This window comes from Solanum verrucosum, unplaced genomic scaffold (assembly GCF_900185275.1).
Source record: "Solanum verrucosum unplaced genomic scaffold, falcon-dt-bn FXZP01000012.1, whole genome shotgun sequence".
Taxonomy (NCBI): Eukaryota; Viridiplantae; Streptophyta; class Magnoliopsida; order Solanales; family Solanaceae; genus Solanum; species Solanum verrucosum.
The window spans coordinates 1,607,935-1,620,774 of NW_026020063.1; the positions used below are offsets into that span (position 1 = coordinate 1,607,935).

Consider the following 12,840-nt stretch of genomic DNA (forward strand, 5'->3'; position numbering starts at 1 on the left):
GTGGTGCCAGAAACAAGCAACAAGTTGTACGAATTGATACATCTAATGTTGTCAGTAACTACTTTTCCAGTAGCTACTCGGTGGAGAAAGAGCCTAGATGATGCAAGAAACTTTCATGAAAAAAAGGACGCCCTATCTCTTAACAATGGGAAGTGGTTAAGCAGCTTTTCTTTCACGTTGTATTAGCCTGAAATAAGCTCTTCAACAGATGCATCATTTTCTTTCAAACCCTTTTTCATGATAAATAAATGACTCATCATATTTTAATTAAACGAACAGAGACAGATAGAATACGAATTATTTTTGAAAAATCTGATCTCCACTTACGATTCAAAGATTAATAGAAGAATTGTGCTCATAATCCACCAATTATATTGGAAAATTTTCCAAAGGACATCCATTGCCCTAAGCATCTAACGAAACAACACTTCCAAGCAGTGAATGACAAAATTGGAACAAATGCAGAAGAGCAATATCAATTCAAAAATGCATACAAAAACAAAACAATGAGTACCAAGTACACTACTGTACACGAAAAAAATTATTGTATCAAGCTTTAAGAAAATAGCAACAAGTCAGAACTATATTTCTATCATTCCAAATAAACACCGGCCAGCCCTAGTAGCATTGGAAGAAAAGATGTGCAACAGACTATGGAAAGAGAAGTGAACCATACCAATGCTTGAGCAGGTGGAGAGGCCAGAGAAGTTTTCACACTCAAAACCGCACTGGGAACAGTGACACCCTGGAAAACCAAAAAGAAGTTACAGCTTCTGCAAAGGCTGTATGGCCCATCCCTACATAGATGGGCAAAGAGTTTCTTTCCTCTACTTGAATACCAAAAGATACTAGTAAAAGGAACTGCTACTTGCATAAACCACAATTACGTCTCTAGCCAAATAACTCGTGGTTGCCAAGGTGAATCACCTATATCTATTTCACTCTATTCGGTCTCAACTCATTCCAGTAGTGGTAAAATATTTGTCTTGAAGGTTATCCAAACCTCACACTTATCTATACTCAGACCTAATAACAACAACTAAGCCAAAATCCCAGGTAGTCGGAATAGCTTATATAGAACCTTTGCTTATATTGTGTAATGTTCTTAGTTAAGTTCCTATTTATTTCAAGAGATTTAAGGAGACAATTTCCATCCATGTAATTTAGGCCTACCTCGTCACTTCCCTCATTTTTTTTATTAAAGGTTAAGTGTCTGAAGAACCTAGTCACTTTCCTTTTTAATAATAGAAAAGGCAAGCTTTAGGGATTTAGAGCTCCAACTTAGTCCTAGAGGGTGTTTGGATTGGCTTAAAAGTTGGTCAAACCTACTTTTAAGTCAGTTTTTGACTACTGGAAGTGTTTGGCAAATATAAAAAATAACTTAAAATAAGTCAAAAATGACTTAAAATAAGTTGTGAAGTGTTTCGCAAGGTAAAAAATGACTTAAAATAAGTCAAAAATGACTTAAAATAAGTCTGAAACCAAAAGTAGGTCTCCCCCTACTTTTTATTTTTTGACTTAAAAGTCATTTCAGATTTGACTTTTTTATTTTTGACTTAAAAGCTACTTTTTTAAGCCAACCCAAACGGGCTCTTAGAGTTTTGATCTATGTTGCCAGATCCTTCAAAATCTTTTCTGAACTCATGTCATCCAACACAATTTGGGTATGGTGTGGGATCTGCACTGGATTTAGTCAACCTATCTTGGGTGCATTTGACTAAACCCATTCCCAAGAAATATAGAATAATTGTGTATTTGGTTTGAATTTGGTTTATATCATATATAGCACATAAAGTGCTAGAACACTTTGCTTTTGTACAAGATACCTTATAAATAAAATATTTAAGTGTTTACACCGAATTTAAATTTTACCACAAATACTTGATACTTTTTGTGCTCTAGTTAGTAAAAACACAATTATTTCTACCACATACTTTTTGCTTTCGAGTCACTTACAAAGCTCAAGAAGCATAAATAGAGAATGATAACCAATTTTTTACACAGAAAACAATTATTTTTCTCAATTCAAATTTATTTTTGAGAAATAATTCAAACTATTATATTAGCAATTTGCAATTACGTACACATTTTTCATTTAACTCAATTAATAGAAATGGATTTAAATCACCTTTTAATAGGAAAAAAAAGTTGTTTTTCAAAATTTTTAAATAATTAATAGTATCTTAGCACTGGTATCCACACTCGAATCCATATCCTCAAATCTTAAAATTCACCCGATGGAGAATCCGAACTTCTGATCCACACTCGTATCAGATACAAAACTTTGGTGTATTGTAATATTTATATTTATAAAAAGTGGACAATTTTATTCCAAATCTATAAATATGATAGAAGATGTTGAAGTCTTGTTAAGCTTGACGAATTGATCACGTGAGAAATAAAAAGCATTATTGTTCCATTGAAATCCTCAGCTTGCTATCAACCACAAAACCCTCAACCCATGTAGATCTACATATCACAAACAAAAACCCTATATGCAAAATCTTCACTTGAGCCAGTAGAAATTCCTAATATACGTCCACACAAATAGTAAATTTACATACACAGAAAAGGCATTGGGCCTCATAGTGACAAACGGTGGCAATTGGGCAAGTTGGTTAAAATTTGGACAGATCATAATGGGTCAAGGCAATAAACTGGTCAAGACCAAACCTAACGCAAATTTGTTTCGGTCAAAATGGGTCGATACCCAACTCAACCCAATTTTTACTAAGTTTTAATTATTTTATTTGTTCTTTTAAATATTTTAGTACCTAATAAAAAAAAATATTTATTATGGCCATTTATAACATATCAAATTTTTAAAATGAGTCAATTTGGATTACAAATCAACCCAATTTTTAATGGGTTGAAACGGGTTGAGCTAATAAACGGCTTGATTTTGCCACCCTTAGGACCAACCAATGCCTAATTCAATTGGGAACTGCCAATTAAAAAGACAGCAAAAATCTTCAGGTTAACAGATTCAAAGCAATTCATGAGTAGGATCACATCATATCCGCTTCTTATACCTATCAATTCACATTCCATGTTTCCCAGAATTTAGCAGATTGGAAATCTCATGCTCACCCTAGAAGTAAACACCCAATCTTCAAAACAAAAATCCAGCAAATCAAGAAAACTCACACAAACAGTATATGCACAGCTGATCAACGTCTTTGATAACCAAGCACAACAATGGTAAATCGCCCGACTTTGGACTGATTAAGGGGCTAAAATGCTAGCAATGATACAGAGTTCTCTGTTTCTCACTTCTCTCTATCAGGCTAATTTGAGTGCTTCTTACATTTGTTTTGCTTTTTTCACCATAACAGGTAACATCTCTTTTGTGGTTTCCTTTAGTTTTAGGGTTTTGGCCTAAATATTAAGAAGAATTGTGTTCAGGAATGGTATGCATTAAAGATCAAAAGGTTCCTACACCCATACATTAGAATTAAGAAAATGACCACAAATTTATTTTGGTATAGCGAAAGAGACAAATATATCAGTCAAAACATAAAAGATGAACAATAAATGAATAATTTAAGTAGAAAAAGAAATTAGAAGAAATGATGATTTGGATGTATATTACCTTGACAAGAGCAGGTGGAACGACGGTAACCAGATCTTCAAGAGACTCCACCTTATCTAGTGGTAAAGTGCTGTAGAGCTCATCAACATCACTGAATTCATCAAAATCCTCCTGCAAAAATACAGCAGTCCAAGCAAATGGTAATATTACATGCCAAAAAGATATCATTACTTCAAGAGCAATCCTAAGAACACATCAGAAGTGAATAAACAGAAACAAGTGAAGAGAAAGAGATAGCAACCTAGCAGCTTCAGAATTCCATTAAATTAAGAGGTTAGAGTGATAATTATATTTAATTTCTTCACAATAACCTACACCAGACACATGAGGAATAAATTGTACAGAATAGTATACCTGATTTCTTTCCACGTAATCGTCGAGGAAATCCTTGACATCGTTAACTTGCTCAGGACTCAATTCATCATTATCCAGTAATCTTAAAATTAACTCTAACTTCATTATATGAGCCTTGTGCCGAGCAATGGATGTTTCCAAATGTACCTAGAGAAAACATAAAAGAAGTGACCTTTAATCAATCACGATAAGCCAAATGCACAATACACACTTAATTTTACATCCTCTTACCAATCTTGGGGGCCTCTGCTTCCCTTTTTTAACTGAGAGTCCTTCCAATTCAGCCTCGAAATTGTCAATTTGACTTTCAAGCTCCCCAACCTGCCCCAAAACAATTTCGAAAGTTATTAGAGCACCAAGACAAAACTATCAGAATTCCAAGAAACTAGGAGTTCGAGAAAAGTGTTGGAGGATAGTTAAATGTTAGTTGATGGAGACCTTTGAGAAATTCCAAGAAATAAGAGTTCGAGAAAAGTCATAATGCCTCGTTATTACTGCTATGCCAATGAAGGAAGGAGCAACGAATATATAGAATTTTAGACCTATTAGTCTGGTAGGAAACATTTTCAAGATTATCTCTAAGCAACATATGATCACATGAATTGAGAATTCTTAGTCATGGAATGTCTTAATAGGATGGTTCAGACTTCGCAACTGGATTGGGTAAAGGACTTCAATGTAGAAGTTAGAGGACAAGGAGCAATGATGATCTATCTCTTGCTTTATGCCACTCTCATTCTGGTTGCGGTGTTGGACAAATACTACATTTTTTTTATTTTACTTTATTTTTTTGGTGAAGTAATTTAACTGTATTAGAAAGGCATCAAAGAGATGCAATGGTTACAACTAAAAACAATCTTATTGCTCTTTGAGGCAATATCAAGTCTAAACATAAATTATGGACTTAGATTTTTCTGCAAATGAGGCGTACAACATTCAATAGTTTTCAGATTCGCCAGGATGGAAGTAGGCCAATCACCAACTAAATATTTACCTTAGGTGTCTATCACCACGAATACAGTTTTGGGAAGGGGTAACAGATATGTGTGAAAAGTGATGGGAATATTGGAAATTACTTGCTTTTGGGAGGAAGGCAGGTTCTAAACAATATGTCATGCCTAAATTATGTACCAGTTAACAATACCAAACAAAGTGGTCTAACCAAGGATGGTTCATTCCCTTTAGGAGAAATCTCAGTGATTGTGAAATTGGAGATATCTTGAGCCTGTTGGGTCTTCTTAACTCTCTATCGTCATTGAACTCTCTTCAAGATTCCCTATCTTGGAAACACAAAAATAGTGGAATCTTTTATGTGAAAAATTATTCTACAATCCTGACAATCAGTACTCTCGCTCATATCTTTTGGCCATGGAAGTCAATTTGGAAGAATAAAGCTCCTTACAAAGTTAAATATTTTCCTGGATAGTGGCACATAGAAAATGTCTCTCTGGAAAATCTTAAAAAGAGAGGCATTACTCTTTGCAACAGATGTGCTCTATGTGAAGAGGAGGCAGAAGATGTCAACCATTTATTTCTCCATTGCAGCTTCTCTCAACAGATTTGGCATTTCTGTTTTAATGTTCTGGGTATCCAATGGTGCATGCCTAAAGATAGAGTGGAATTTTTGCTGTCCTGGCATTAGATTGGACCTTACAAAATCTTCCAAAGATGTCTGCAAAATCATTCCTAGGGTGGTAATGGTGGGTCATATGGAGAGAAAGAAATGTGAAGAGTTTTTGAAAACTACAAGGACAAGTTACTAATCTAAAGATCAAGTGTATAGTTTGCCTAGCCTCTGGTGCAACAATACTACAGCATATGTTTTAGAGCCGGAAGTTATTATTGACTTTCTTAGTTCTTTACATATTGTAAAGTTCTCCTAGAGATGTACTTTTGCCCCAGCATTTCCTTAATGCTGGCTTGCTTCACATCAATATAATTCTTTACGGAGAAGAGAACTGATAAACTAAGGAGGGATCTTTTGTAACAAGGAACAATGATAAGGTTGTTCAAACAGGTTAAGTGGGAAATGGCGATTACCAGTAGGAAGGAAGATGGATTGGGAGTTTGAAATCTAAGGGCACACAGCACCAGTTTCCTTATGAAGTAGTTATGAAGATTTTGCAAGGAAAAGGCACTACGAGGCAAGTGATTGAGGGAAGTACAGATAGAAGGCATTCAATGTTTTGAAGTAGCAACCCAAGGCAGCTGTACAGAGTTGACAATTGGAAATAAACCAGAAACTTATGGATTATGTTAGGAGAACACATTTACACCAAAATAGGTGATACTAAAACTTTATTTTTTTTAAATAAATATGCTTAGTGCATACACCCCTTAAAGATCAGTTCCATACCATTTTCAGCACAGTAAATAATAATGATGCCTCAGTGAAAGATTATTCGTCGACTCAAGGATGGAACATTCCCCTTACAAGAAGATGCAATGATCCAGAATGGAGGAAATGAGGAGTTTCCTAAAGATGACAGATAGCTTCCAAAGATACCAATTAGAACCAAATAGGATAGTACGAAAGGTACGTAAGGATGGTTTTATCCCAGTGAAGTATGAGTATCAAGTTTTGTCTCAAAGTAGACAACATGAACAAATATGGCCATGAAAATTGTATGGAGAAACAAAGCACCTTATAAAGTAAAAGTGTTTCTATGGCTAGTGGGCAAGAAAAGCTTGCTTGATCCATCACAGTTTATAAAGAAGAGGTACGACTTTTTGCAACAGAAGTGTAATGTGTGAAGATTATGAAGATGTGAAATTCAACCAAGATCTGGTACATTTTTTATTTTGCTTGAAGTCAAATAGTGCATGCCAGAATCTCCAAAAGGCCTATCACAATGTTGGAATAGAGGAGGGCTTCAAAAAGGTGACAAAATGTTGTGGAACACTATACTAGCGCCTATATGGTTGACTGTGTGGAAGAAAGAAATCAGAGATACTTGAAAGGCAAAAGAGATATTATTTGTACCTCACAGCATAGATGGTTAACTCTCCTTAGCCAGTTTGCCTTTTGGCATCAAATAAAAACGTACGGAAGTAGATAGGATGGTTAATTTCCTCAATTCTTTTGACATGTAGCTACTATACGAAGATGCATATTGTTGGGGTTGTACTCACTACTACTCACCCATTGCACCCTGGTGCTATTTTTTAATAAAAAATCTTACTTATTAAATTATGAGTCTTTACCCTTGGAAGACAAACAGATGAAAAGAGAAGTTGCTCTACGTCTACCCTTGGAAGATAAACGCATGGAAAGAGACCCAATTAGGTGTAAATATCTCACAATGATACATGTAAGGAAAAATTTTGACCAATAGAATCTTTGAAAAAAAAATGATTACTCATACCACATTATTCAACCAATCTCTTGTCTCTGACTTAGCCTTCTCCTTTGGATCCTGATAAATTTGGAACAACAAATTGAAACAAAAAGTCAGAACAATACATTTACAACCAAAATGGTCCAATGCCATCAAATGAGAAGCTGACAGCCTGACACTGGACCCATACATGGACTAAAATATATTGGACAAAGCATATGGTAGAACTAAAATTGCAAGAAGAAGCATCAGTTTAACCTCCGTTTCAATAAGCTCTCATTAATGGATGATAAAAGACATCATTGATGTGATTAACTGTTCTTGAGAATAATAGAAAAATTGATGAACTATTGTGAAAATAGTACAAGCCTAGTCCAGAAAAAGCAGTAATGTTAGGTGGAAGTATTTTATTTTTTTTGACAATAGTACTGTTTATGTTAGGTGGAAGTATTAGGCCTCATTTGTTCTTTGAATCTAAATACACATCTAAATATCAAGATGTACAGTAAGATTTAGATGTTTGAATCAGAATACTTTAGATGTTTGAATCAGAATACAGATCTGAAAATTAAGATTTGAACACTAAATAATTAAGATTGTTTGTTTTCTCAATATCTAAATATATAATTCAAACAAATTACTAAATTAATTTAATACTATATCAATAAAATATTTTAAAAAAAAATTATATGGCAGTTGGAGGTGGTTATGGCTGTGGGTGTTAATTTTTTTTTTTGAAACTGGTAAGATTGTATTCTTCAGCATTAAGGGCATGCTGGTCACCACCAAAAAGTGTCAGTTACAAGCTTCCTGTCAAATCTACAATCTGGTCTGTATCTACTATACACAACTGTTTACACCAAAAAAGTAAGGATACTATACAATTCCATTTGACCTTGTGAATGGAATTGGATCTATTTTCAAAACATCTACCATTCCTTTCCTTGTGAATGGCTGTGGGTGTTAATTGGGGATTGTGTTAGGTGATGGCGATGGTTGTGGGTGGTAGCTAGTGGTGATGGTGGCTGACATTAGTGATTAACAATGGTAGTTGGTGGTGGCAACTAATAATTAAAGTGAATGATAGTGATAGCTAATGGTGGTGGTGAATGATGACGGTGGTTGGCGACGCATAGTGGTTGTTGATGGTGATGACTCTTGGTAGTGATTGGTGGTTGTAATGGTGGTTAATTGTGATGATTTTAAACAGTTGCTAATGGTAGTGAAGGACGACTATGGTAATTGGGGGCGGTGATGGTTGTGACTAAGGATGGTAGTTGTGGGTGGTGGGAAGTGGTAGTTGAAAATGGAGGTCAGTGGTGACAGTTAGTTCTGATAGTGAATAGAGTTGAATTGTCATCTTTGTAGAAATTCTTTTTTTTTTTGAGAATTGGTAAACATTGTATTCTTCAGCATTAAGGATATGCTGGGGACCTTTAAAAAATTCAGAAAAGAACAACATGCATAATACTTACAAGGATCCTAAGAGTTCTAAAAGTTGATCTGAATCCTCTAATCCCATCTCTTTACACCAAAAATATAGAGATACAATGCAATTCCATTTAACCTTGTGAATGGAATTGGATATATCTTCAAAATTCCTACTTTTCCTCTCCTTCCACACTGTCCACCAAATGCAATGTGGAATCAAATTCCACCAAGTCTTCTGTCTCTTGCTACCTCCTCTCCTGATCCAACAACTAAGTAAATCAGCTGTATGTTCGGGCATAGTCCATTTCACTTCTAAATAGTTGAGAAACATGGACCATATTTGTGTTGTGAAAGTACAATGTAAGAATAGGTGACTGTTAGTTTCCCCCGTCTTTCCACATAAAGAGCACCACGGAAATATGATCTTTCTTTTCTTCCTCAAGACTTCATGTGTCAAGCATGCCTTTCTAATGACCAGCCAAGTAAAGCATTTAACTTTTGTTGGTGCTGCAGTCCTCCAGATATTTGTAGAAATTCTTGAATAAACATCTTAATGATATTAAACTTTGTAATAGATTAATTATTTGGATCTTCAGACTGATTAGTGGTTGTAAAAAAAATTAAAAAAAACTTATCAACTGAGGCCTGAATGATTAACATTCGGACTTTCATTATGTTCCAACAAATGAGGCCTTAGTCCTCAAATTTCCTCTTTAATGATTAATCCTTTCACTGAGAAAATACCATTTCTATAGATCTTTCTCTAAGAAAAAATTAGTATTAGGCTTCAAAATGTGCATATCTAGGAATGTGGACAATACTCGAAATAGTTAGCCACTTCCTAAGAATTTCTTTCAGATGGTAACTATTAACTTCTAGCAAGGAAACAAAAAAACACAAACCGAAATAAAATATCCAGATCTAGAAACTGGTGACCTCAAAATTGCAGAGCAACGCTTACCGTCTTAGGCTGTTGGCCCAAGCCTTCTTTTGAAAATGCTTTGGTCTTAGTTTCTTTCTCACAGATTTTGAATCGTTCCATTTCACGCTCAATAAGCTTACGAGCATCCATCAATGCTTGCTCATATGACGCACTTACCTATGTCAATAAGTAAAATCAGAAGAGGTCAAATAAATTTCCATGGTTTTGTTGACGAAAAACAAAAAGAAAAATCTATGATCACACAAAAGGCAAATGAATGCATTGATGCAAAAAGGGTAGCCACCAACTCAAAAGTCAGAACTAAGAAAATTCAACCACTTTCTATTGTCTGGCGGAAAGCCATTACTTTATTCAAACTAATGCCAATAAGTCATTACTAACCTACCAAAAAAAAAAGGCATAGCTATATACTATAGTCTATACGATAGTGTATCAGTAGAAGTTCATATCATCAAATAAAACTTTGTTCAAAATATGAATCCATCTTCATCATATATAACTTCAACAGTTCAACTCTAATCTTAAGATCCATAATCATTTAAGGCATCTAATATGGAGAGGAAGTACAACTTGAAAAATAAACACACAGCTAAAACCTCTCTAAGAGTCATTCACATACTAATTATGCCAACATGTCCCAGAAAATTAGTAATAGTTCCATTTCAATTGTCTATACAGAACATTTTCACTTTTGGTAAAAAAAAAAAAGAGAGGGGAATCTACGAGGGTCTGTGGCCCATGATCCGGAACTAGGCAGATAATGGGGCTGCCCCTCTACCTTCTCCACTTAAATACCATGCTTTTGTCTGCAACAAGGATGAAACATTTTTACTTTCTTACTTTCTCCTAAGTCAATCTAGTTCCCTTCAGTGGTAGCATTTTATTCTATGGTAGCATTTTCTCTTCTTGTCCTTCTCCTTTCTCCATCAATTCTGCCTACTACTGTACTACACACCTCTTGCCACTTCCTTCCCACCCAGACAACTGCACCACTTCCCCTATCCTTCTAAAGAGGCAGCATATAATAGGTAGATTTAATTTGCCCATGAATTTGATTAAACAAACGCCTGTAGAACAATCAACAATTACATGCGACATGCTCTCTCTTAAACCATCTCAACCAACATAACAAACTCATGTATCGCTCAAATATGGAAATAAAACAGAAATAAACACCTAATGTCTAACAGGGGCTTCAATTAAATGGGAAGCAATTCCAGTTAGTAGGAAAGAGTAGTGGGCCAGAAGATCCCATGCCAAGGTAGAAACTAAAGGTTGACCCTGTGATGCAGTCCTTGAAATTTTCAAGTAAAAACAAGTTTAAAGATCACCTAAACTTGGAAACTATAAAGAGGATCACTCAAACTTCAGAGGCTGACAAATAGGATCATAATCGGCACTATTTCTAAAACAGCTGACACGATATACAGTAGTAGGCTATGACCAAGCTTTTCATACAGGCCAGCCTGTGGACAGTATCTTCTCACATGCAGTCAGGCCTTATTCTTTTACTAAGATCAAGAACAGCAAAACTGAATGATCACAACAGTCTAGGTTTCTCAAGTAGCTTATACTTGCTGAACGTTTTAGCTTTAACTTGGTTCTCCTAGACTTTTGTAATCTTATCTGGAGACTTCTATACATTTTTTTCTTTCATTATAGTTCATGTATATCTTTTCCTTAGAACAATAAATAAGTCCGGATCATTCTATTATTTAATTTTTTTTATGACAAGGGAGACCCGCAGCCGCTACCCTTTGGGTGCGCACAAGATAAAGCCCCCGCTGCTCGCAAACCACATAGGAAAGGTAACCCGCACTAGGGGTCATTCTATTATTTTGATGTCAATCAACTTAAATAAAGAAATTTATAGACACTTGCAGATCTCGATTGGTTGTGACTAAGTTATCATTTTTCTATAACCATGGAGCGCGGTCCAGCTTATGCGCACCTCCACTAATTCAATGAGGTACCTCCACTAGCACAGGTAGCCGTAATTCTCTCCACCAAAACTTGGACAGATTCAAAAGAATCACCTAATATTTTTGCTCCGTTCTGGATTTGAACCTGAAGAGCTCATGGTTCTCACCTTACTTCAGTGAATTGGATGTGTTGTTACTAAGTACTCTTATCAATGACGGGCTAAATGCTTGACACCATACATGCAGAGAATTGGTTTTTTAATGAGTAAAAGTAATCCAAACATTTCTAGACGAAACACTTTGTTGATCTGGAACTGCACACGTTATAATGGCATGCTATGTGAAAATTGAGAGAACATGAATCACTGACTGGCGATTCTATTAATATGATAGTAAGTCTTACAACCCGGTGTCATGCAATAAGAAATGAATACAGAACATTCTAGTATAGTGTACTACAAGAAAAAAATTGAATTGTCACCAAAACAACATAATTTAAAACAAGTAAAATTTTACCTTTTTATCTTTGATTTCGCTCGATTGAATCCATGTTTTGATTTGGTCTCTATACCTCTGAAGCTTTTTTATCTCCTTTTTCAAATCCGCTTCAAATTTTTCCTTCTGGTTGGCATTATCCGTATCATAAACCTGAAGAAACAGGGAAACGAATAGTCAATAAAAGAAAAATCCTTCAAATGTAGGCTACTGAAACGGAAAAAGGAACCTTGTTCCATATGCTATCGAAGACATCAACGCCTTCCTGAACTTTCTTCAGAACTCGATCTATTTCACCCTGTAGCTTTCGACTCGCTCCCATTGCAACTCAGTGAAGAAGACACCGATGATTGATCAGATAAAACCCAGTAGGGTTTTCGTTTTATCAAACACTAGAGATGAGTAAAGTAATTCGATTAGTTATATCTCGTTTTTGGTTTTTAGGGCTTTAGATTTGGGGATTCATGCTCATTGCAGAAATAAAATTCCTTTTTTCACTTATATATTTCTCATTTTAAATAAGCAAGTATAATTTCAGATACCTCCTTATTTAGGCTAGTGTTGTTTGTGATATTATTTTTACCTTTTTAATTTTGATTTTTTTTAACAAAACTTTTAATTTATTTATTGTTTTAATTAATTTATCCTTGCTAATGTATTTTTTTAATTAATTTTATAAACCAGGACATTAAAGTTAATACTTAAATTGATAAAATTATGAAAAACATTTTCAATTCTTCACTATATTAAACAAAAAGTAATTAT

General features: G+C 34.9%; 1 protein-coding gene across 3 annotated transcripts in view; it reads right to left on the reverse strand.

Annotated features, from left to right (window-relative positions):
* Positions 1-12,455, reverse strand: part of LOC125823414 (general negative regulator of transcription subunit 3) — a 33,647-nt gene extending 21,192 nt beyond the window's left edge. For 2 of the 3 annotated variants that reach the window (XM_049502795.1, XM_049502796.1), the window contains exons 1-8: positions 12,305-12,454; positions 12,097-12,228; positions 9,677-9,814; positions 7,312-7,362; positions 4,178-4,267; positions 3,947-4,093; positions 3,593-3,703; positions 677-745 (exon numbers count right to left, since the gene is read on the reverse strand). In XM_049502795.1, the coding sequence (XP_049358752.1) occupies positions 677-745; positions 3,593-3,703; positions 3,947-4,093; positions 4,178-4,267; positions 7,312-7,362; positions 9,677-9,814; positions 12,097-12,228; positions 12,305-12,397 (831 nt within the window). In that variant the 5' untranslated portion in view covers positions 12,398-12,454. Of the gene's footprint in view, positions 1-676; positions 746-3,592; positions 3,704-3,946; positions 4,094-4,177; positions 4,268-7,311; positions 7,363-9,676; positions 9,815-12,096; positions 12,229-12,304 lie in introns of all 3 variants that reach the window. The other variant, XM_049502794.1, reaches the window with a different exon arrangement.
* Positions 12,456-12,840: the final 385 nt, after the last annotated feature.